The sequence below is a fragment of the Scyliorhinus canicula genome, chromosome 2, assembly GCF_902713615.1.
Source record: "Scyliorhinus canicula chromosome 2, sScyCan1.1, whole genome shotgun sequence".
Taxonomy (NCBI): Eukaryota; Metazoa; Chordata; class Chondrichthyes; order Carcharhiniformes; family Scyliorhinidae; genus Scyliorhinus; species Scyliorhinus canicula.
In genome coordinates, this window is record NC_052147.1 from 156105583 (window position 1) to 156132237 (window position 26655).

The window sequence follows — 26655 nt, forward strand, 5'->3', positions numbered from 1 at the left end:
CTCTGCAGGCATTTAATTTTAATTTTGTCCCCACAGATTAGATTTATTACTTTTCGCAAAAATTATATAAATTTCCTTTAAAGGTAAATAAAATCTTGGGCAGCACAGTGGTGCGGTGGTTATCACTGCTGCCTCACGGCGCAGAGGTCCCAGGTTTGATCCCGGCTCTGGGTCACTGTCTGTGTGGAGCTTGCACATTCTCCCCGTGTTTGCGTGGGTTTCGCCCCACAACCCAAAGAGGTGCAGTATAGGTGGATTGGCCATATATTTTTATTAAAACAGTAAAAATGTATACAAGGCCAAACGGTACAAACACTAATTTTGTGTTGGAGAAACAGGGCACCCTCCCCTCAGTACCAATGTACGGGGAGGTTTGGTACAAGCATTAAACTTTGGGCTGAAGAGACCAGATACCCTTGCCTCTGGACCAACAGAAGGGAAAGGAAGGGGGTGGTGGGGAGAGAAGGAATCGGGGTGTTGGTGGAGGGGGAGGGGGGGGGGCAACAGGGCATTGCCTGAACTATCTACGGAGGAAGAAAAACAAAAGAACCTTCAATTATGATGTGCCAGTTTCCAGGAGTCCCCCCAGAGGGGGTGAGGGGCGACACAGTGTCAGACACGAGTGAGACCCACACCCCGCTACAGAGCGCTTCATGTGCACCTTGCGCTCCCGACACTGGCTGGCTGGCACTCTTCGGACAGTTGCCCTCCGGGCCCGAATCCTCCACCACACTGAGTGCGGCAGGCGACACGGGCCCACCAAACAATCCAGGGGCTGCCTTGATCCCGCCACCGGGCTCATCGACAGGCGGGATCTCCTCAGGCTCCTCCCAGGGCCCTGTACCAGCGAGAGGTGGTGGTGCAGATGCCTGCTCTGCCCCCGCTGCCTGGTCACCGGAAGGCCCCGGAAATAACTCCGGAAACACTATCGGGATGGTGACAGAGGTGCCCCAAGACAGCGGTTGAAACAGAGGGTCTTCCAAACTATAACCCGCTAAGAACCTAAGAAGCAGGGGGTTATCATTGACCCCCTCCCCTGAGAAATTGAACAAGTCCGGGGTGCTAAATTGTGCTGGGTGGAACGGGCCCTCTCGGGTTCCATCTGACAGCGGCAGCTACTGGGATGCTAAATTGCTCCTTAATTGGAAAAAATGAATTGGATATTCTAAATTTAAAAAAATAAAATAAAATCTGGCTTCTTCCGAGACTTCATTTTTATCAAATTTGTAATAGTTGAATTGACACTGAATATTTTGGTTTGCTACTTTTGATGGTAGATATCCACTATCCTGCAGGCTAACATTCTGCTCCAGTGCAATTTCATTCTGGAAATCACTACTACATGGATTTCAGCAGAGGCTGGAGTCCTAGAGTTTGTAGTACAAACACCGCGTTATCATTAGAGCAACAGTAATTAACTCTCAAAAGCAGTACTGTCTGTTAATTGTGGTGAAAGTTACCCTTTAACTCACTGATGTGATATTTTCTGTTGCTGAATAGTTTGTATTTCTGTGTTGTGGTCACCCAATTACATCCACAGAACCTCCTGGCTAAAATCAGCCCCACCCTCTACAATCAAAGCCAAATAAATGAATTTGTTGAAATGATCTGAATTTAGACTAACTGCTTTGAAATACTTAAAGCATACAGGTGGAAGTAATAACAGTCATCCCGTGTGAAATCTATAGATCCAAACTTCATTTTAAATTCATTGTTCAATAAATATGGAGGCATCTTTAGTTTCAACATTTCCTGAGTTTCAGTATGTTTTTACAGATTGCCACTTCAAACTGAGATGTATAAAATGTATGCAAGTGAATTGCCTGTGACAAATCGATGATACAAATTACATGCAAAAATCTAGCTTCATGAGTCATCTAGGGGCTTTGAAATGTTGACATAGCAATATCTAATAGTAAATTTTGACAAACAAGCACGTCTACAAATCATGACAACAGGAAGATATACTTACGCACACAAAATTTTCAACCATCAAAAATTCAACAGGAATGAAGATTCTATTTCCCTTCTGATATGAGGTGAATTGTGTTAACAGAATGCATCTTTCTGAACCTGTGGTGAGTGTTTGAAGAGGGTCAGCATTTTACCAAATTTTTGCTCATTACATATTATGGGCCAGATTTTGCTGTGGAAATAATGGTGAGGCAAATAGTGCTCAATGCTGTTGATGCACAAATGGCACAGCAACTTCAGGCAAACAGCAGATGCATGGTCAGATGTCAAACTACAGCCACATGTGGTCCAGTATATTCTTAATAAATAATTGCAACCCATTCATTTATCTAAAGCTATAAATGTTTTTGAATCTGCTATCATTCATTTGTAAGAAAGTTTGCATCATCACAAAAACAGCTGTGTTTTGCATTCTTCTCTCTTTCCTCTTCGCCCACTCTTACAGGTGGCCATTGCTGGTCCCCTTCAGTCAGGCAGTGAAACCAACAGGAAATCAAGGACCTAACCACAAGTGCCACCAATACCACTTCAAGAAACCTGCTGACAGGAAGGCAATTATATAATTCTGGAACTAGAATTCAAACCCAGACTCTCTTGGGACACAAGCCCAGGCCTCAACTTTACCAACTTCCTCTATTGTCATGTGACATTAATTATTTTTAGGCAATTGTCTTTCTGTATTCGATCTCAAGACTACAGAAAGTAGGCAACAATAGCTGCTGTCGTATTCAACTTGGTTTATGTGTGCGATGTAAACATTCTTGATCAAATTAGCTAATCTTTCTGCAGAAGTTGATACTTGCACATAATGCAAGATGAACAAGTTAGAGAATGCAACATAAAGTTAAGCCACATAATCATTTAAGTTCTAAAAGTGGTTACAACCATTTCAATAGTCAAACACAACATGACTACCCTCTCAGCAATTCTGGAATGCAAGTCATGACATCTGTACTAACCCTCAAAAGTTCTGTTGAACTATTGGAACAAGCCACAAATATCCAGCAGATTGCAACCTCCTGTCACTACTCAAAGCTTTATGACAGTGTAAAGGGAAATTTATGCTTTTTCACTCACCTTTCTATTGTTTTTTTCCCCTCTCCTGAAAAGGTTAGCACATAGTTTTTAAAATAAATTTAGTGTACCCAATTCATTTTTTCCAATTAAGGGGCAATTTAGCATGGCTAATCCACATATCCTGCACATCTTTGGGTTGTGGGGATGAAACCAACGCAAACACGGGGCGGGAATGTGCAAACTCCACACGGACAGCGACCCAGAGCCGGGATCGAACCTGGGACCTCAGCGCCGTGAGGCAGCAATGCTAACCACTGTGCCACCGTGCTGCCCTGGTTAGCACATAGTTGCACAATAGTGTTCACTATTTGCCGACATTTATTTATTTTTAATGTTGAATGAGCGAGTACAACGGCAAGAAAAATGTCAGAATAAAAGCATAAGCTAAACAGTTTTTAATTTATCAGGTTTTAAAAAAGTATTTTGAAGCAAATCAGCTCTACATTGCAGGAGTCACTAGCTTACAGATTTTCTCCAATTCACGCAAAATATAATGGCCAATCATATTTATTTGTGCTTTTTTTTTCTTTATAATGGAAGTCCTATGTTGTCACATTTTGGTGACCAAAACTATTAATTTCTGCATTTAAAAAATATGGTTCACTAATGCCCTTTAGGAAAGGAAATCTGCCATCCTCACCTGAAACATCCCAATGCGCTTCACAGATATACAAAACAAATATGGCACCGAGCTATACAAGGAGATATTAGGTCAGATGACAAAAAGCTTGGTCAGAGGAGTGTCTTAAAAGAGGTAAGTGAAGTAGAGAGAATTCCAGAGCTTGGGGTGTTGATCCCTAAAGACATAGCAACCAATGTAAGAGCAATTTAAGATTGGGTATTCCCAAGAGGCCAGAATTATAGGAGCGCAGCTATTTCAAAGAGCTGTGAAGCTGGTGGAGATAACAGAGAGTGGGAGGGGTAAAGTCACAGAGGGATTTGAAATCAAGGCTGCAAATTTTAAAATTAAGATGTTGCTTGACCAAAAGCCAATGTAGGTCTGAGCACAGGAGTGATAGAGGAAACTGGATACAAGTTAATACAGAGTTTTGGATAACCTCATGTTTACAGTAGGGACTTCCGGTGGCAGCCATGGTGAGTAGTCGCACACAGGGCAGCCCCTACTTGAAAGGGGCTATAGCTATTTCTACCCGATATGGAGTACAACTTCGACAGAAAGGTGCAGTTGAAGGTCAGAGGAGTAGATTCTCCCAGGAGTGGTAAGTCCGCTGGTTACCAAACCCACAGAAGACAGTGAAAGACCTGGCCATGGAATTGGAGGAGTCTTGTAGTGCAGCAGCCAGTGGAAAGATGGCAGGGAGGGAAGGGCTTGTGCAAGTCAGAAAGCCACAGATGGAGCAGGTGATGGCTTTCATCAAGGATGAGTTCCGCAAGCAGAGGAAGAAGATGCAGGAGGATCATTCAAAAGCCATTGACGAGGCTGTGGCACCCCTGAAGGGCTCGATGGATAGGGTGGAGAAATGTTTGGAAGCGCAGGGGACGCAGATCTGAGAGATTGAGAGGGTGATGTCAGATCACAGCGATCGGATGGTGGCATTGGAGGCCGAGATGGGGCTCTTAGGAGACCGTTGCAAGACATTGAGAGCAAAGGTGGAGGAGCATAAAAACAGTTTGAGAAGGCAGAACTTGCGGATAGTGATAGCCTGAAGGAGTGGAAAATGAGTGCCACGAGGTACGTGTCGAGGATGCTGGTGAGGCTGATGGCAGAAGTGGGGCTAGATGAGGCTCCTGAAGTGGACAAGCGCACAGGTCTCTGAGGCAGAAGCCTAGAGCAGTGATCATGAGACTCCATAAGTTCGTGGAGAAAGAGAAGATCTTGCGGTGGGCCAGGGAGAACAAGGCGCAACTATGAACTGCCGAAATGGCGTGCAGGGTTCAACAAGGCCAAGGCAGTGCTATATCGGCAGATCAGGTTTGGGGTTCAGGTTTGGGGTACTCTACCCGGTAAAATTATGGGTGATGTTTGAAGGCCGGGAATATTACTTTGAGACCTCTAAGCAGCCGAGGACTTCATCAAGGGGCATAAACTGGGGGAGAACTGAATTGAACAATTCTGGGATTGTGGTGCTGGCACTTTGAAATGATTAGGAATAAGTGTGGAGTGGGGTTAGGGAGTGGGGGGTTTCCTTTTCCTCCGATCTGGAGGGGGTTCTTCTTGTTGACAAAGTGTAGCAGGGCTGAAAAGTTTGTGCGGGGATGGCTGCCCCCATCCCTTCTCTTACTTGGGGCTGTGTGTGTTTTATCTCCTGTGTATTTGCTCTTAGGAGAGGTGACCTGGAGTTCAGGATGAATCTTTGTTTGGGTGGGGGAGGGCAAGGTCAGCAGGGAGTCTTCTTCACTGAGTAGAGGGGGGTGGGGGAGGAGGGGGGAATCAGTGGGAGGAGCCTTTGGGCAGGGCTTCCACGCTAGTAAGTAATGCTGGTGAATGGATGTGAGATTGAGGAAAAAGCCGAGAGAGGTGGCTGTGGTTTGTTAGACGTTTAGCTGCTGTAGTATAAAGAGTCAAAGGGTTCTGCTGCTTTTCCACAAAACACCTTTAATTTCCTTCAACAGACTTTGCACAAAACGCTAACATCACATCACCTGACACAAGGGCCACCTGAAGCCCCTTTACATATCAGTGTCAATTATAGGATGCTTAACATAAATGAGACAACTAATTGGAATGTCTCTTAACCCATTACTTAACAGTTTGGGGGGGTGACGCAACAAACCGAGGAGGAAGAGGCATGGTCAGGGGCAGAGAAGGGGGCCATCCTGGATGGGCCAACTACAGGGTGGAATTAACGGGGCTACAGCTAATAGGGGAGGATAACAGACGCTAGAGAGAAATAGAGGCGTAAGCCTCCGGTGAGGCTGATAACGTGGACCAGCTAAAAGATCTCAGGTTTGTGTGCACTTCAGGAGCTTAAAAGCGGAGGTGGTCTTTCTGCAGGAGACCTCATCACCTCTGTGAGAAGGACCAGGTTAGACTAAGGAAGGGATGGGTTGGTCAGGTTTCCCCACTCGGGGTTTGATTCAAAGTTGCGGGGAGTGGCAATTTTAATGAGTAAGAAAGGAAGTGAGGGACCCAGGTGGGAGATGTGTGATTGTGAGTGGGGTATTAGAAAGGACACCAGTGGTGCTGGTGACTGTGTATGCACCGAATTGGGACGATAAGGTTTTATGAGGGGGTTGCAGGCAGCAATACCCAACTCGGCCACTCACCAGTTGATTATGGGAGGAGATTTTAACTGTGTCCTAGAGCCGAGGGTGGATAGGTCAATACCCAGGTCGATGGGTTGGGTACTTATGACAAAGGAGTTGGGTGGGTTTATAGATCATAGAATTTACAGTGCAGAATGAGGCCAATTGGCCCATCGGGTCTGCACCGGCTCTTGGAAAGAGCTCCCCACTTAAGCCCTCCCCTCCGCCCTCACCTCCACCCTATCCCTGTAAACCAGTAACCCCACCTAACCCAAGGGCAATTTAACATGGCCAATCCATCTAACCTGCACATCTTTGGACTGTGGGAGGAAACCGGAGCATCCGGAGGAAACCCATGCAGACACGGGGAGAATGTGCAGACTCCGCACAGACAGTGACCCAAGCTGGGAATTGAACCTGGGACCCTGGAGCTGTGAAGCAACTGTGCTAACCATTGTGCTACCGTGCTGTCCACGATGGAAAAGGTGAGTATGGTGGACGTGTGGCATTTCACGAACCCAGGGGGAAGGCAATTCATTTTTCCCCCCACATGTCTATAGCATGTATTCCAGAATGGACTTTTTTGTGGTGAGCCGGGAGATTTTGGTTGGGCGGAGGGGGAAGATCAAGCAGGGATAGTAATTTCGGACCATGCGCCGCATTGGCTGGAGATTCGGTTCAGATCGGGATTGGAGCAGAGGCTTGATTCGGGGTTATTGGCAGATAGAGGCTTTTGTGACAAGGTGCGGTCGGTGATTAAAGATTATGTGGAGTTGAACCAGAACGGGGAGGTGTCGGCGGCCTCCTTTTGGGAAGCATTAAAAGCAATGGTCCAGGGGGAGATTATCTCGTTCAAGGCTCATGCGGATAGGAAACGGAGGGAGGAATATGACTGGCTCATGAACAAGATATCGGAGGTAGATAGGGAGTACACCACAGAGTACTCCCTATCTAAAGGATGCCCACTCGGGGGAATTGGAGAGGAGGAAAAAAACAAATCACATGGATGATTAGATAAGCTGACAACGGAGAGGGTGGTAGGACAGCCGCGTAGGCAAAAGGGGTGCAGTACGAATATGGGGAAAAGGCGAGTCGAATGCTAGTGCACCACTTACGGAGGCAGGCCGCATCCAGGGAAATATGGATGTGGTGTCGGAGCTGGGGGAAGATAAATGAAGCGTTCAGGGATTATTGTAAGGAGTTGTACAGGGCAGACCCAAGGGAGTGAAGAAGGCGAAATGGATAAGATATAAAGAAATGTACAGCACAGGAACAGGCCCTTCGGCCCTCCAAGTCTGCGCCCTCTATGCTGCCTGTCAAAACTAAAACTTTCTCCACTTCCGGGGTCCGTATCCCTTTATTTCCATCCTATTCATGTATTTGTCAAGATGCCCCTGAAACGTCACTATCGCTCCTGCTTCCACCACCTCCTCCAGCAGCGAGTTCCAGGCACCCACTACCCTCTTTGTGAAAAACTTCCCTCGTGCATCTCTTCTAAAGTCTGCCCCTCACACCTTAAACCTATGTTCCCTAGTAATTGACTTTTCCACTCTGGGAAAAGCTCCTGACTATCCATTCTGTCCCTGCCCCATAACTTTGTAGACTTCTATCAGCTTGCCCGTCAACCTCCGTCGGACCAGTGAGAACAAACCAAGTTTATTCAACCTCTCCTCATAGCTAATGTCCTCCATACCAGACACAGGGGCTGTTTAGCACACTGGGCTAAATCGCTGGCTTTGAAAGCAGACCAAGGCAGGCCAGCAGCACGGTTCGATTCCCATAACAGCCTCCCCGAACAGGCGCCGGAATGTGGCGACTAGGGGCTTTTCACAGTAACTTCATTGAAGCCTACTCGTGACAATAAGTGATTTTTTACATTGTATATCTTGTGTTGCCCTATTATGTATTTTCTTGAATTTTGTTTAATTCCCTTTTATTCCATGTACTGAATTATCTGTTGAGCTGCTTGCAGAAAAATACTTTTCACTGTACCTCGGTACACGTGACAATAAACAAATCCAATCCAATCCAATCCAACATCCTGTTAAACCTCTTCTGCACACTCTCCAAAGCCTCCACATCCTTCTGGCAGTGTGGTGACCAGAATTGAACACTATACTCCAGGTATGGCCTAATTAAGTTTCTGTACAGTTGCAACATGACTTTCCAATATTAATACTGTGTGCCCTGGCAGATGAAGGCAAGGATGGTGTATGCCTTCTTGACTACCTTCTCCACCTGCGGAGCCATTTCAGTGACCTATGTATCTGTACAACCAGATTCCTCTGCCTGTCAATACTCCTAAGGGTTCTGCCATTTACTGTATATTTTCCATCTGTATTAGACCTTCCAAAATGCATTACCTCACATTTGTCCAGATTAAACTCCATCTGCCATCTCTCCGCCCAAGTCTCCAAATGATCTAAATCCTGCTGTATTCTCTGACAGTCCTCATCGCTATCCGCAATTCCACCAACCTTTGTGTTGTCCGCAAACTTACTAATCAGACCAGTTACATTTTCCTCCAAATAATGTGTATATATACTACAAATAGCAACGGTGCCAGCACTGATCCCTGCGGAATACCACTAGTCACAGCCCTCCATTGAGAAACTCACCCTTCCACTGCTACCCTCTGTCTTCTATGACCGAGCCAGTTTTGTATCCATCTTGCCAGCTCACCTCTGATCCCGTGAGACTTCACCTTCTGTACCAGTCTGCTATGAGGAACCTTGTCAAAAGCCTTACTGAAGTCCATGTAGACAACATCCACTACAGGTCCCCTTGAGCCAGTCGGAGGTGCCAGGTTACAGATGGGCCCCACTGAACAAGGGGCCGACTGTTTGACTGCAGACGCTTGGTAATGGAGGGTTTATTACCCACGTGGGGAATACCGAAGAATGACTCGGGATCAACAAAAGATTCTTTCTCCGTTATCTGTTGCTGATCCCGAAATTCCCTTGAGCTGAGTGGTTTGCTGGGCCATTTCAGGGGGGCAATTAAGAGTCAACCACATTGCTGTGGGTGTGGAGTCACAGATGTAGGCCAGACAGGGTAAGGGGGAAGGTTTTTAGATGATTTGGAGTTTCCTCAGCTGGAGAAAGAAAAGAGGCAGGCGCTAGAGGAGCCCCTAGGGTTGAGGGAGATATTGGACAGTATAAAGGGTATGAAGTCGGGGAAGGCTCCCAGGCCTGATGGATATCTGATGGAATTTTATTATTTTTTTAAAAAAATTTATTCTCCTTTTTCACATTTTTTCCCCAAATTTACACCCAACAATAAACAATAATCAGTAACGAATGTAATGTCAATCCCCATATCAATAACAACGATCCCATCCTCCCACCAAACCCCAGACATTAGCCCGCATGTTAATACAAACAAATGAGAAAAAGGAATCAGGAATCGCCCATAGTCACCATTAACACATCCAGTCCCTCTTCCCCCAACCCTCCCAGCAACTCCCCGAATGTTTGCTTTGATCCAATTCTCGAAAGCGCACAATGAATAATGCCCATGAATTGTAGACCACCTCCATCCTTCCCCTCAGTTCAAATTTGACCTTTTCAAGCATCAAGAATCCCAGCAGGTCCCCCCGCCACGCCAGGTCACAGGGTGGAGAGGTTGATCTCCAACCTAAGGGATCCGCCTTTGGGTGATCAATGGGGGGAAGGCTACAACATCCATCTCCATGCCAGTTTCCAACCCCGGTTAGTCCGATGCCTCAAATATGGCCTCCCGAGGGCCCAGGTCCAGTTTCACTTGCACCACTTTAGAGATTATCCTAAATACCTCCTTCCAGTAATCCTCCAGCTTTGGACAGGACCAAAACATATGAATGTGGTTTGCGTTCCCCCACCCCCGCAACGTTCACATACATCTTCTACCACCTCAAAGAGCTGGCTCATCCTAGCCCTTGTAAGGTGTGCTCTATACACTACCTTCAGCTTTATCAGCCCCAACCTCGCATACAAGGTGGAGGCGTTCACTCTCCAGAGTACCTCACACCAAAACCCCTCCTCCATACCCTCTCCCAACTCTTCCTCCCACCTTGCCTTGATCCCTTCAAGCGGCACCTTCTCCTCCTCCAAAATAGCCCCGTAAACTGCCGATACTATCCCCTTCTCCAGTCCCCTGTCGTCAGCACCTCCTCCAGCAATGTGGAAGCCGACTCTACTGGGAAGCTCTGTATCTCCTTTCTGGCAAAGTCTTGAACCTGCATGTATCTAAATATTTCCCGCTACTCCAGCCCATACTTCGCTCCCAGCTCCTTCAAACCCGCAAAACGACCCCCAAAAAACAAATCTTTTAGTGTCCTAATTCCTTTCTCCTCCAATCTCTGAAATTTTCCATCCCACTTCCCTGGCTCAAATCTATGGTTCCCCCGAATCTGCATTTCCCTTGGCGCTGGCCCAACCCGAAGTGCTGTCGAAACTGCCTCCAAATTCTCAACAAAGCTATTACTACCGGAGATAGATAGAGATAGAGAAATACAGCACAGAACAGGCCCTTCGGCCCACGATGTTGCGCCGAACTTTTGTCCTAGGTTAATCATAGAATTTTGGACAATTTGTCATGGCCAATCCACCCTGCACATCTTTGGACTGTGGGAGGAAACCGGAGTACCCGGAGGAAACCCACGCAGTCACGGGGAGGATGTGCAGACTCCACACAGACAGTGACCCAAGTCGAAATCGAACTTGGGACCCTGGAGCTGTGAAGCAATTGTGCTATCCACAATGCTACCGTGCTGCCCTTAAGAAGTTAACCTACACTCCCTTATTCTACCCTAATCCAAGTACCTATCCAATAGCCGTTTGAAGGTCCATAAATTTTCCGACTCAACTACTACCACAGGCAGTGCATTCCATGCCCCCACTACTCTCTGGGTAAAGAACCTACCTCTGACATCCCCTCTATATCTTCCACCATTTATCTTAAATTTATGTCCCCTTGTAATGGTGTGTTCCACCCGGGGAAAAAGTCTCTGACTATCTACTCTATCTATTCCCCTGATCATCTTATAAACCTCTATCAAGTCGCCCCTCATCCTTCTCCGTTCCAATGAGAAAAGGCCCAGCACCCTCAATCTTTCCTCGTATGACCTACTCTCCATTCCAGGCAACATCCTGGTAAATCTCCTCTGCACCTTTTCCAAAGCTTCCACATCCTTCCTAAAATGAGGTGACCAGAAGTCCCCGAGTATCTCCCCGGGGCCATCGGGAGCGGTGCTGTCGCTAGTGCCTTCAATCCCGACCCCCTACCCAAACTCTCCTCCATTCTGACCCATTGGGAGTCAACTCCTCTGACCCAGCTCCATACCTTCTCCACATTCGCCGCCCAGTAATAATACATCAGGTTCGGAACCGACAGAACTTTGTAAGGAGTTCGCGACGGACCTGGCACCACATCTCTTGGGGCGTTTAATGAGGTGCTGGAGACGATGAAGCAGGCAGCGATCACGTTAATCCCGCAAAAGGGGAAGGGGCCAGTGGAATGTGGGTCGTCTCGGCCCATATCTCTGTTGAACACAAACATGAAAGTGCTGGCTAAGCTATTGGTGGGAAGGATGGAAGGTTGTGGCCCCAGGGTGGTTGTGGAGGACCGAACAGGCTTCGTAAAGCCAGCTCTCTGGCAATATAAGGAGACTGTTAAATGTAATTATGACCCCATCGGGAGCCGAGGTACCAAAAGTAATGGTGTCCGTGGACGTGGAGAAGACCTTCGACAGGGTGGAGTGGCAGTACCTGTTGGAGGCCCTTGGAATGTTTGGATTTGTGCCAAGGTTTGTGGCATAGGTGCACTTGCTGTATGTGGTACCGAGGGCAAGCGTGCAGACTAATGGCATGGGCTCAGGAACTTCAATTTGCAAAGGGGAACAAGGCAGGGTGCCCGCTATTGCCACTGCTGTTTGCACTGGTTATTGAACCTCTGGCAATGGCTCTTAGGAAGTTGGCAGAACGGCAGGGGATTATGAGGGTACGGAGGGAGGATTGGGAGTCATTCTATGCAGACGACCTACTGCTCCATGTTTCAGACCCGCTGGAGAGCATGGAGAGGATCATGGGCCTGTTGGGGAGGTTTGGGGCATTCTTGGGGTATAAGTTGAATGTAGGGAAAAGTGAAGTGTTCCCGGTGAATGAGTTTGGAAGGTGAGCCAGTTTAGGGGGGATGCCATTCAAGGTGGCGAGAGACAGATTCAGATACCTGGGGATTCAAGTAGCAAGGGAATGGGCGTACTTCACAAGTAGAATTTAACGAAGGTGATGGGGGAGGCCAGGGAGGATCTCAAGAGATGGGATTTGTTACAATTGGTTTTGGTGGGGAGGGTCCAAATGGCAAAGATGAACATTCTGCTGAGGTTCCTGTTCATTTTATAGACACTCCCGATCTTTGTTCCGAAGGCCTTCTTTCAGAAACTGGACACAACTATTTTGGACTTTGTATGGGAAGGTAAGGTGCCACGGGTTAGGAGGACCCTGCTACTGAGGCAAAGGCAGCAGGAAGGGTAGGTTTTGCTGAACCAGCTTCATTACTATTGGTCAACGAACACGAGAGGTTGAGGTAATGGTGGGAAGGAAAGGGGTAGAATGGATTAGGATGGAGGAGGAATCTTGTACGGGTTCCAGCTTAAGGGCTATGCTGACGGCAGCGTTGCCAGTGGTGTTGAGCAGGCACACAGGGAGCCGATGGTGCAGTCCACGGTGAAGATCTGCAACCAGTTGAGGAGGTATTTTAGGATGGAGAGGATGTCGGTGTGAGAATCATGGGTTTGAGGTGGTGGTGGTGGTGGTGGTGGTGGGGGTTGGGGGGGGGGGAGAGGAGTTCAGGTACCTGCAGGTAAGGAGCTTTGTAAGGAAAGTTTGGAAGGAGTTCTCTAGGTTGCCGAGGTACACCCTGCTTGAGCGACTGCCGCTTCCGAATGTGGAAGGGGAAGGAAGAATTGGAGATATAGACAGGTGGCTGGGGATGCAGGGAGGGGAGCGGGTGGTGAAGGAGAGCTAGGAGGGGAGATAAATTGGAGAGTTTGAAGTGAGGCACTGCGAAGGATGAACGCGCCCTCCTTGTGCGCAAGGATGAGCTGGATACAGTTCAAGGTGGTACATATGACTCAGGCAAAAATAAATGGGTTCTTCCAGGGGATGGCAGATGAGTGTTAGAGGTGTGGATGGGGGCCAGCGAATCACACGCACATGTTCTGGGGCTGCGAAAAGTTGGGAGAGATTCTGGTGGGAGTGTTTGCAAGGATAGTGGGGGAGGAAGTGGAGTCGGATCCTTTGGTAGCGATATTTCATGTTTCGGAGAAGCCGGAGCTGAGGAAGGCTGATGTTGTTGGTTTCGCCTCTCTGATTGCCCGGCGACAAATCTTATTGGAGTGGCACCTAGCAGTGTCACCGGGGATAGTGGCCTGGCTGGGTGACTTGTATGATTTCCTTTGGCTGAAAAAGATAAAATACGAGTTAAGGGGTTCAGTGGAGGGGTTTGAGGCAAGGTACGGGATGTTCGTGTTTGGGGAGTTGTTCATCACGGGGAGGGGGGTGAAAAAGAGGGAAAAGTTGTACAAACTGTATAGTTGTTTGTTGGGAAGCCTGTTACCCGAATTGTTTATGTGTTGTAGATTTTTAAACACATTTGTAATAAAGATACATTTTTTTGAAAGTTTACAGAGGGTAGGACGTGTGGGTCTGGCCAGGACTTCATTGGAATAGTAGAGTCTGGAGGTAACAAAGGCATAGATGAGAGTTTCAGCAGCAAATGAGTTGAGACTGGGAAAAGTCAGGTAATGTTACAGGCGTCAAATGGATGATTTAAGTGATGGCATGAATAGGGGGTTGGAGGCTCATCACAGGAACAAATGTGACACCAAGGTTGCGATCAGTCTGGACTGTTGCCAAGGGGAGGAATGGCATCAGTATCAAAGGAACACAGTTTGAAGCGGGGAAAATAACGGCTTCAGTCTCCAATACGCGACTGCAAAAAATATATGCTCATGCACCAATGGATGTCAGATGAGCAGTCTGATCATTTTGTAACAGTGGAAGCTCAAGAGAGAGGTGTTGGTGAGGTAGAGTTGGGTGTCTGCCATCAGCGTATATGTGAAAATTAACAGTGTATCTTCAGATGATTCCACTTGTATTTTCAGATGATGCCACTGAGGGCCAACATGGAGATGAGAAATAAGAGGACAGATCCTGAGGAAACATCAATGGTGATGGTGTAGTTTATATCAGATAAGGTGCATATGGATAGGGAGGGACAGGTGAGTGGCAGAAGTTGGTGACTGCTATCCTGGAGGTGGACCGCAGGTATTCATGGCCAGGCCTATAGCACAGTGGTTAGCATAGTTGCTTCACAGCATTCGATTCCCGCTTGGGTCACTGTCTGTGTGGAGTCTGCACCTTCTCCCTGTGTCTGCGTGGGTTTCCTCCGGGTGCTCATGTTTCCTCCCACAGTCCAAAGATGTACAGGTTAGGTGCATTGGCCATGATAAATTGCTTTTAAGTGACCAAAAAAGGTTAGGTGGGGTTACTGGGTTACGGGGATAGGGTGGACGCGTGGGCTTAAGTAGGGTGCTCTTTCCAAAGCCGGTGCAGACTCGATGGGCCAAATGGCCTCCGTCTGCACTGTAAATTCTATGATCCTACCCTGGAGCACCTGGCAAGGAGGAAGAAGCTGCAGACGTGTTTGATTTGTTGTCCACAGGCAAGGTGAGGCAGCTGAGGCATTCATAAGAACATAAGACTAGGAGGAGTAGGCCATCTGGCCCCTCGGGCCTGCTCCGCCATTCAATGAGATCATGGCTGATCTGTTGTGGACTCAGCTCCACTTTCCGGCCCGAACACCATAACCCTTAATCCCTTTATTCTTCAAAAACTATCTATCTTTACCTTAAAAACATTTAATGAAGATGCCTTAACTGCTTCACTGGGCAAGGAATTCCATAGATTCACAACCCTTTGGGTGAAGAAGTTTTCCTAAACAACCCTAAATCTACTTCCCCTTATTTTGAGGCTATGCCCCCTAGTTCTGCTTTCACCCACCAGTGGAAACAACCTGCCCGCATCTATCCTATCTATTCCCTTCATAATTTTATATGTTTCAATAAGATCCCCCCTCATCCTTCTAAATTCCAACGCGTACAGTCCCAGTCTACTCAACCTTCCCTCGTAATCCAAGCCCTTCAGATCTGGGATTAACCTAGTGAATCTCCTCTGCACACCCTCCAGCGCCAATACGTCCTTTCTCAGGTAAGGAGACCAAAACTGAACACAATCTTAACACCTCAATCAATAACCTTTTCCCAAGTTATATTTCCTCTTAACTTTTCTCCTAATTTTCCTTGTCGTTGAACCCATATCTTCATGTAAAAACCTGCCGCATCGCTTACCATTTACGTTTTTACTTCCCGTTTTATTCCTTTTCGTATTACTGGGCCTATTCACTGAGCTCCCGTCAGTCACTATACCTTGTACTGTCGCCCTTTTTGATTTTTGACTTACACTTTCCCCCTTACTGCCTTTTGTTTCTGTCCCTGTTTTACTACCTTCCGACTTCCTGCATTGGTTCCCATCCCCCTGCCACATTAGTTTAAACTCTCCCGAACAGCTCTAGCAAACACCCCCCCCCCCCCGACCCCACCAAGGACATTGGTTCCAGTCCTGCCCAGGTGCAGACCGTCCGGTTTGTACTGGTCCCACCTCCCCCAGAACTGGTTCCAATGCCCCAGGAATTTGAATCCCTCCCTCTTGCACCATCTCTCGAGCCACGCATTCATCCTATCTATCCTGGCATTCCTAATCTGACTAGCTCGTGGCACAGGTAGCAATCCTGAGATTACTACCGTTGAGGTCCTACTTTTTAGTTTAACTCCTAACTCACTGAATTCAGCTTGTAGGACCTCGTCCCGTTTTTTACTTATATCGTTGGTGCCTATGTGCACCACGACAGCTGGCTGTTCACCCCCCCCCCCCCCCCCCCCCCACCCCCCAGAATGTCCTGCAGCCGCTCCGAGGCATCCTTGACCCTTGCACCAGGGAGGCAACATACCATCCTGGAGTCTCTATTGCATCCGCAGAACCGCCTGTCTATTCCCCTTACAATTGAGTCCCCTATCACTATAGCCCTGCCATTCTTCTTCCTGCCCTGCTGTGCAGCAGAGCCAGCCACGGTGCCATGAACCTGGCTGCTGCTGCCTTCCCCTGGTGAGCCATCTCCCTCAACAGTATCCAAAGCGGTATATCTGTTTTGCAGGGAGATGACCGCAGGGGACACCTGCACTGCCTTCCTACTCTTGCTCTGTCTTTTGGTCACCCATTTTCTATCGCCCTCAGTAACTTTCACCTGCGGTGTGATCAACTCACTAAACATGCTATCCACGACGTCCCCAGCATCGCGGATGCTCCAAAGTGAGTCTATCCGCAGCTCCAGGGCCGTCAAGTGGTCTAACAGGAGCTGCAACTGGACACACTTCTTGCGCGTGAAGGAGCCAAGGACAGTGGACGTGTCCCTGAGCTCCCACATCGCACATGAGGAGCATGACACGGGTCTGGGTTCTCCTGCCATGTCTTAAACCTTCGGTTAACTTATACAACTACAATTCCAAAAAAAAGAAGAAAAAAATAAATATACCAATGAAAATTAAAAAAAAAAACAAAAACTACTTACCAGTCACTTACCAAGGATAAAAAGCGCCTCCTCCCCCCCAAAGCTTCGAATTCCCACCTAGCTTCAATTATCCCAAATTCACTCTTAGCTGTGTCTTCTCTGGCTCACTGGTAGAATTAGAGGGAGTTTTGTTCAATCAATATGGAGAGAAGGCCAGCCACCTTTTAGTCCATCTCTTGAGGTGGCATCTCGGGAAATTATTCAAATTAAGGATTTGGAAGACAGATTTGCTTCCACCCCGGATAAAGTCAATGCTGCGTTTGAGGCTTTCTACAAGGGTCTCTGTAGGTTGGAGCCTCCAGTGGGGGAGTTGGACATGTGGACATTTTTTAGATGGATTGACTTTTCCACTGGTGGGAGTTGAGAGATGGAAAGAGTTGAAGGCCCCGTTAGGCCCGAGGAGATTTTGATAGGTATTGCGCAGATTCAGACAGGTGAAGCTCCCGGCCCCAGTGGGGTTCTTGTCAAATTTTACAAGAAGTTTGTGGATAAATTGATCCCATTGCTGGTGTACATATTTAATATGCCTTGTCGTGGGGGTCTTTGCCCGCTACACTTTCGCAGGTTTCACTTTTTCTTCAAGTAAAAATGGATAAGGACCCCACAGAGTGTAAGTCACACCAGCCTAACTCACTATTGAATGCTGACGCCAAAATACTGGCTACGTGTTGGTGTCGAAGGGTTGGAACCCTGGGGAGACTGTGGAGAATCAGAGAGGCTTTTTTTTTTATAAAAGGGTTGGCAATTGTCAGTCAATATTTGATGGCTGTTGAATATTGTTCTCTCCTCTTCCATTGGGCCCATGCCAGAGTTGATTGTGTCATTGGATGCCGAGAAAAGATAGGGCGGAGATACTCTTTTGAAGTCATGGAGAGGTTCAGTCTCGGGCAAAGTTTATTTCATGGGTACAGTTATTGTATAAGGCCCCCTCAGCTAATGTTCATACAAATGCCTTGAACTCGGAGTACTTATTATTGAATAGGGGGACAAGACAAGGGTGTCCGATGTCCCCTCTACTATTTGCTTTAGCCATTGCTAGAAGAGCTTTGGTTAAGGGGAAGGGGATAAAATTACAGACCCAATCACACTGCGGGTTAAATAATGAAGCTACTGAGGAGCTTTGGCTCCTCTTCGGGATACAAGTTGAATCTGGAAAAGAGAAAATACTTTCCAGTTAATCCCCTGGGGAAGGGAGTCAATTTGGGGGTGTTGCCTTTTCACCTTGCCAGATCTAGCTTCCGGTATCTGGGTGTCCGGATGGCCCACAATTGGGTCCAGCTCCATAAATTGATCGACGCGAGTCTGGTGAGTAAAGTCCGATTTGCAGAAGTGGGGCTGTTTTCCCTTGTCCTGCCTGGCAGTATCCAGTCCATCAAAATGAATATTCTCCCATGTTTTTTTTCTTTTTAATGTCTTCCTGTTTTTATCCACAAATCTTTTTTTGTTAAGGTTAATAGGCTGATGTCGTCCTTTATATGGGTAGGCAGGGCCCAGAGGATTTGCAGGACAGTTCTTCAAAAGAATAGACAGTCAGAGGGCCTAGCATTGCACAATTTGCCTTTTTATTATTGGGGGGCCAATGTTGAGAAGGTGCAGGGGTGGTGCATTGTTCCAAGTTCCGTATGGGGACAGATGGTGGCAAGGTCGGGTAGGGGATCTAGTTTGGTGACACTGGTGATGGCCTTGCTCCCGTTTTCTACGACATGGCACTCTTCAAACCTGGTGATTGTTTCCACTCCTGGGATATATAGACAATTCAGCAGCACTTTAAGCTTGGATCCATATCTAGGTTGGCACCTAATTTGTGTTGATCATTTACTTGAGCCATTGAGGCTTGATGCCACGTTTGGGGTGTGGGGTGGGAAGGGGCTTGAGAAGGGACAGTGGTGAAGTTTGGACTTTCGGCGAACTCGGCTGAGTGGGGGGTGGGGGGAGAATCTCACAAAAATTGGTACGCTTTTGGATCTACTTATTTAGCACCATGTTAGCAATTCTGAATATTGATCTTGAGCCTTGCCCTTTCGTGGCCATCTTCAGGGTGTTGGATTCACCAGGGCTGCATACGGGGGTGAAGACAGGCGTCTTTGCCTTTGGCGTGTTGATTGCCCGGAGGAGAGTTCTGGTGTGGAGGTCCACTACTCTGCCCAGTGCCTCGTATGGTTGACTGTTCTAATGGAATTCTTGTACTTGGAGAAAGTCAAGTACACAGTTAGGGGGTCGGCTGAGGGGATCTACCCCAGATGGCAGCCATTCATTGCCCACTTTAGGGTTTTCTAAAGGGGGAGGGTTTAGTGGGTGGGGGGCTGGGTTTTATTTTTCCCTTCTTTTGTGGGTGAGGTGCATATGGGTGGTTGTGCTTTTCTTTTGTTATTCTGTGTTACGTCCGCTGTTTGTGATGATGGCTTCATTATAAAATCTATTGTAAATGGAAAATCTTAATTAAAATATTTTTTTTAAAAGGAAAAGGCAATTGTGTAGGAGCAGCAAGACAAGGCATTGCAAATGATTCTCTGGCTCCAATTAGGAAAGAATGGAACCAGGTTTTCTTTTTTATTCTTTGATAGGTTGTGGGTCGCTGGCAGGGCCAACAATTGTTGTCCATACCTAATTACCTTGAAATTGGTGGCTTGCTTGGTCATTTCAGAGAGCAATTAAGAACAAAGAACAAAGAAAATTACAGCACAGGAACAGGCCCTTCGGCTCTCCCAGCCTGCGCCTATCCAGATCCTTTATCTAAACCTGTCTCCTATTTTCCAAGGTCTACTTCCCTCTGTTCCCGCCCATTCATATACCTGTCTAGATGCTTCTTAAATGATGCTATCGTGCCTGCCTCTACCACCTCTGCTGGTAAAGCGTTCCAGGCACCCACCACCCTCTGCGTAAAAAACTTTCCACGCACATCTCCCTTAAACTTTCCCCCTCTCACCTTGAAATCGTGACCCCCTTGTAACTGACACCCCCACTCTTGGGAAAAGCTTGTTGCTATCCACCCTGTCCATACCTCTCAATTTTGTAGACCTCAATCAGGTCCCCCCTCAACCTCCGTCTTTCCAACGAAAACAATCCTAATCTACTCAACCTTTCTTCATAGCTAGCACCCACCATACCAGGCAACATCCTGGTGAACCTCCTCTGCACCCTCTCAAAGGCATCCACATCCTTCTGGTAATGCGGCGATCAGAACTGCACGCAAGAGTTAAACACTTTGCTGTGGGCCTCATGTCACATGTAGGCCAGACCATGCAAGGATGGCAGATTCCCTTCCCTAAAATACATGAGTGAACCAGATGGATTTTTATGACAACAAATGATCGTTTCAACGTCACCATTACTGAGGCTAGCTTTATAACCCAGATTTTATTAATTTAAATTCCACCAGCTGCCATGGAGGGATTTGAACCCAATTCCAGGGCATGTGCCTGAACCTCTGGATCACTGGTACAGTGACCTTATCACTATGTCACTGCCTCATCAAGAGCAGCTGAGAGCAGTCCCACCCAGCTGGATGACAGTGGAAATTCGTTCAGAGGAGGATGGTGTGGTCACTATGTCAAACACTGCTGACAGCTTAAAGAGGACAAGGAGGGAATATTTATCTTTGTCATCGTCACACAGGATATCATTTGTGAATTTGATAAGAGCTATTTTGTTACTATGGCAGTGGTGGAAACCTGACTGGAGGAATTCAAACCTGGAGTTCCAGAAAAGATGGGAGCGGATTTGGGAAGCAACAACATATTCAAAGGCTTTGGAGAAGAAAGGGAGGTTTGGAAGCAGGACGGTAGTTTTCAAGGAGATAGTTTGGGTTTGAGAATGTCTATGTCTACGTATTTACATTGTGTATTTATCGTATGTCCTATGTATGCATAGTGTATGTGTAAATAAATCTAAATCTCAAAAAAATCTGAAGAAGAGGGGTGATGATGGTAGGTTTGAAGGAAAAGGACAACACCTGAAAAGACAGTTTCGCAGGAATAGAATCAAAGAAATGAGATAGGTCTCATGGACAAGTTGAACTTAGAGGCATGAGGAGAGATAGGAGAGAAACTAGAGAAAGAGGAGAGTTCGGGGCCAGGGCATGTATTAACAGTAGTATGACCAGGTGGGCGCAAGTGGAAGGAGGACGTGGCGAGTCAGCTGATTGGACTGTCTCCGTTAGAGGCAAGGGTGAAGGGAGAGGAGTTTAAGATTATTTGCAGTAGAAAACAAATCATGCGATCATGGATGATCTACATCCCAACTCCAAATACTTGTCTTTGCCCACCCTTAGATAACAAAAATGTAATCAATCTCAGATTTGAAATTAACAATAGATCTAGCCTCAATTGCCATTTGCAGAAGAGACTTCCAAACTTATCACCTTTGTGTGAAGTGTTTCCTGATTTCACACCTGAACGATTTGGCTCTTATTTTTAGACTCTGCCCCCAACTCCTAAACTGTCTACATGGAGTCTGCACATTCTCCCTGTGTCTGCATGGGTTTCCTCCGGGTGCTCCGGTTTCCTCCCACAGTTCAAAGATGTGCACGTTAGATAGATTGGCCATGATAAATTGCCGTTAGTGTCCAAAAAGGTGGGGTGAGGTTACTGGGTTACAGTGATAGGGTGGAGGTGTGGGCTTGGGGAGGGTGCTCTTTCCAAGGGCCAGTGCAGACTCGATGGGCCGAATGGCCTCCTTCTGCACTTTAAATTCTATGATTCTAACCCTCGCACCCATGCTTTTCAATCTTCCAGACCCTTCCATCAGACAGAAGATACAGAAGTCTGAAGACCTGTACATCCAGACTTAAGAACAGCTTCTTCCCCACAGTTATGACTCCTCAGCGACTCTCCCTCGAACTGATCTTTACCCTGTAACACAGTTCACAACACTGTGTGCTGCTCTTGCTTATGTCGTATTAGCTTTGTTATTTTGCCTTTGTTCCATACTGTAACTAATTACTTATTTGTCGATGTACTGTATTCTTTCTCGCATTCATGGTAACTATCTACTTTTTTTTGTCTACTGTGTTCCTTGGCTACAAAAAAATACTTTTCACTGTTCTTCGGTACATGTGACAATAAATAAATCAAATCAAATCAACCAGCAAAATAGGCTGGAAAGAGAGAAACTCTGTTTCCCCAATTTCTTGAAAACTTTGATCAAATTATTCCTGAACCGTCTAAATTCCAGGTAATACAATCCTAATTTGTGTAATCTCATTACAATTTAACTTTTGACCCCCAAGATTTTCCAGCTTCCATTATTGAGAAAGCATTCTGCTATCCTTTTTAGCCTCAAAAGTGCATGATCACACATTTGCCACAGTTTTGCCCATACCTTTGTCCTTGGCCAAGCCTCCATGGCTCTACAAAAGGCAATGTGCCAAAACCTTGCTTAAGTGGCGCATCTCTTGGTGTGTCATTTGTGAGATGGGGACGGGCATGCGGAACCTTAGGGAACAGCAGAACCAAGTAGATCTCATTAACCAAAGTGACTTCAGAATTGATAAACAAAAATAAAGTAAAATAGAGTCAAATGAGGGCGTAGGGGAAATAAAGTGGAAAAGACTGTGCTGAAAGGAGAGAGAGACTGAAAGGAAGCAAGTATAAGATTAAAATGTAATCTTTTTAAATCTCTAAATTGATGACATACAAGAATGAGATTATACAATATAATTTGATCTCTTTCTGAAATAGAGGTTAATTGGCATATGAACAATTATCAGGTTGTTAAAAAAAATAAGGTACTGCCTTAACATTCTGCTAAACTTTAACAAAGAACAAAGAAAAGTACAGCACAGGAACAGGCCCTTCAGTCCTCCAAGCCTGTGCCGACCATGCTGCCCGTTTAAACTAAAATCTTCAGCACTTGCGGGGTCCGTATCCCTATTCCCATCCTATTCACGTATTTGTCAAGATGCCCCTTAAATGTCACTATCGTCTCTGCTTCCGCCACATCCTCCGGCAGCGAGTTCCAGGCACCCACTAATGGGCAATTGATGTGCAAACTCAGCATGTCATTAAAAATAATGCAGAAGTTAAGAGCAGGATACAGTTTCTACCTCAACCACCAAGATCTGGAGAAGTGCATCTCTGAAACCCCTCAACTTGCTGGACTATTTGTATAATAATAAAGCGCTGACTAACACACCATTATTTTTCCAGAAATGCTCAGCCATACTGACCTGAACACTATCTTTTCAACAAAGTAAAAAACAAATGCAATGGTTGTTTTGTAAGCCTAATGGATGGTCAAGCCTAATGGATGGCATAAGGACAAGGCATCCTGCAAATATTCCTGCTTTCACATATGCAATCACTGCATAGAGCAGTCAATCAAGGATAACCCCTGGTCTGATGCACACCTTCATGCCTGATTATGTAGATTACAGCCAAAAGATTAGAATCAAGATACAGGTTTTCTCTACTGCCTTTCCCCAAAATATCTATTTTAGTTCTATCATTTGCTAAATTACATTGAGTATTCCAGTCAACAGAAAGTTTGAAACTTATCGAAAACCAATCAAGTTAGAAAATACAATCAACATGAAATCAGACAATGAAACCATTGCTACCGAAATAAATGCTAGTTATTTATTTTCTTTCTCCAACATGGTTAAAAGCCTTTAATTACTTTTGAGATTACATGGGAATCCCCCACATCGTGCAATTCAGCAGTCAGAGATCTTGTGCGATCAATGTTTACCTAGTTGGTAATAAAGCTTAACATCTGCTATAAGGACAGTTAAGACATTAATGGTCATAGCAAATTTACTGAGCAACATCTGGCACAACTCTAATTGTAGGGCACACTCCAAGAAACCACAACATCTTCTGAATATGCATTATGGATTGTTTGCTACAGTAATGAATCCCTCTTTTTAGAAATAGGCACAATATTATGGAAATAGGTCTGATGTATAAGTTTTAAACTCAAATTATACTATTTAGAAAGCAACATTATACCATGCAGAATTTACTTTTGACAGTTTCCTCCCCTCCTCTATGACGGTGCAGTCTCAGGTTGGGTTAAGCCTCCACAATTGCCAACAATCTTATAAATTATCTGTTCAAGCCCAGTAAACAGATATCACAATCAAGACCAAATCTGTCCTCTCAGAAGATCCACGCGCTTTCAACAGGAGTCACTAGATACTAATCAGAAGCAGGAAGCCTACACTATGCATGACTAGATGGGTGGATGGTGGAGCAGGAACTTTGTATAGTTTCATCCCCATATTAAATTGCATGATCCCAGGGGTGCTATTATATTACTGTTTTAATTTTAGCATCACACAGCACAAGATAGATATTGAAAATGGCTTACCTGAATGGCTTTGTGAGGTCATCATTTAGGCAGCCCACTGTCGCAGCAAATGGTAAGAGGTCAAATTTTCCCAACAAGTAAAAGGACAGCCCCCAGGAACTCCAACACTCCAGGAATACATACAAACTTGGTATATTAATACAGTCTTGGTTGGTTACGCATCCTCTTCTGCAGCCAAGGTAATATTTTCTTTTGTCTTTTGTTCACTGCACTGCCAACCTGTTGGCAAAGACATTTTGGTTATTTATGATCAGAAAAGGACTTTTGAATCTGCAAAAACGGTCCAATACATTTTGGGTATTTTAAGCTGATTAATACAAAATAAATTCAATAAACACAAGAAACAAAACCAAACTGTGCTTTATTATTCAGTGACAGAAACGTTCAGCCTTCCCTGAATTCTTCATAATCTCACTGCAAGAAATGTTACTGCTAAAATTAATATGTAGTGTACTGATATATGCAAGCAAAAGTGTAGACCAAATAACTTATAATTTGGGAACATCAGTAACTGGTTTTGTTCCTCCTCATCTCTGCGATCTCCTGTGGCCCTACAACCAGGAATCTTTGCGCTCCTCCACCTTATACCTAATTTTTAATCGCACCATCATTGATAATTCACTGCTACAGTTCTACAGTCTGGGATTTCCTTCCTAACCGTTTAGAGTACCTGACAAAGGAAAGATGGAAAAAGAAAACATATAAATCGATCATAAATGATAAAACAATCTTGTAATTTAAGATTCAAATGTCCGGCCCTGGGGGGGGTCACCGTTCATGTGCAGCTTTCACATTCTCCCAGTGTCTGCGTGAGCCTCACCCCCACAACCCAAAAAGATGTGCAGGGTAGGTGGATTGGCTATGCTAAATTGCCTCGTTATTGGGGAAAAAAAGAATTGGGTAGTCTAAAAAATGTTTTAAAGATTCAAATGATGACTATAAACCACCCTGGCTCCAGTCCTTTGCCAATGTTATCATTCTGGGAATCAATTAACATCTATTGAACCAAATTGAGCGGCAAATCTGCATTTCAGGAATGAAAGAGCGAGCAGCAGGTTATACTGTGCCGCCGTGCCAACCTGTTGTTAACGTTGCTTTTTCAAATATCTCTATCTTTATTTTTCTAGCTAACTTTCTCTCATATTCTTATTTTTTCTCCCCCTCTTCTATCTTTTAATTATTGTTTGCCTTTTTTAATATTCTGCCCAATTTTCTGACCTGCTACTAAACTTTGCACAATTATTTGCTTTTCCTTTTAAGTTTCATAGTATCTTTAACTTTTTTAGCTAACCGCGGTAGTTAACCACGGATGGCGGGTCCTGCCCGTGGAAGTTTCTTTCTCATTGGGATGTATCTATTCAGTGTATTCTGAAATATCCCCTTTAATGTCTGCCATTGAACCTCTGTTGATCTATTCCTTAAGCACATTTGCCAGTTCACTTTAGCTTGCTCTACTTTCATGCCCTCCTAATTGCCTTTATTTAAGTTTAAAATATTAATCTTGGACCTATTCTTTTCTTCAAAGTCAATGTAAAATTCAATCTGATGGATCGAATGGCCTCCTTCTACACTGTATGTTCTATGTTCTACCCTCTGTGGAATGCTTCTTAAAACCTACTTCTTTGACCAAATTTTAGTCACCTTTCTTAATGTCTCCTTGGTTCAATTGATTGCACTCTTGACCTTGAGTCAGAAGATTGTTGGTCCAAGTCCCATGTCAGAGAATTGAGCATGAAAGTTCATGCTGACAGTCCTGCACAGTACAGAGGGAATGCCAAACATTTGAAGGTACTGTTATTCAGACAAGACATTAAACCAAAGCCCCATCTGCTCATTCAAATGGAAAAGATTGCATCACTTTATTATGAAAAAAAGCTTATCCCCAATGTCCCTGAATCAACGTCCCTAATATTTAAAATCTGTTCACGGTACTTGCTGTGGAATAATTAGGCTGTCGTGTTTCCTACATTAGGACAGTAATCACATTTCAGAAGTACTTAATTGGTGGTAAAGGGCTTTGGGGCATTAGATCTGCTACATAATTGCAAGTCTCCTTTTTGCATGGCTCAGTGTCAATCGTTTTGTAACAACACTGCTGTGAAGCACCTTGGGACATTTTGCTACATTAAAGAGGCTATATAAATGCAAGTTGTTGTTCCTGAAAACTTCGGTGACTGAATAAAACCAGTCCCACTTAATTTCATCATGAGCAAAATGCAAAAGGGCCTGGGTTTGCTCGAGTCCAAATCCGTTAAGTAAAACACTGCAGCAAGTAACAACACCAACACCATTCTTGTATTGCCCTCTCTTGTGTTGGACGCAACTACTATAATTGTTTCTCCGGCAACCAAACGTATATATACCTCCCCAATTTTCGCCCCCCTCCCCCACAAACATGTGTCTATTTACTTGTTAAACATAATA

General features: G+C 45.5%; 1 protein-coding gene across 1 annotated transcript in view; it reads right to left on the bottom strand.

The window, feature by feature from the left end:
- Positions 1 to 26655, bottom strand: part of hdac4 (histone deacetylase 4) — a 699895-nt gene that overhangs the window by 619434 nt on the left and 53806 nt on the right. Inside the window, 1 exon segment of the mRNA XM_038788077.1 lies at positions 24232 to 24450. Within this exon segment, the coding sequence (XP_038644005.1) occupies positions 24232 to 24256 (25 nt within the window). The 5' untranslated portion in view covers positions 24257 to 24450.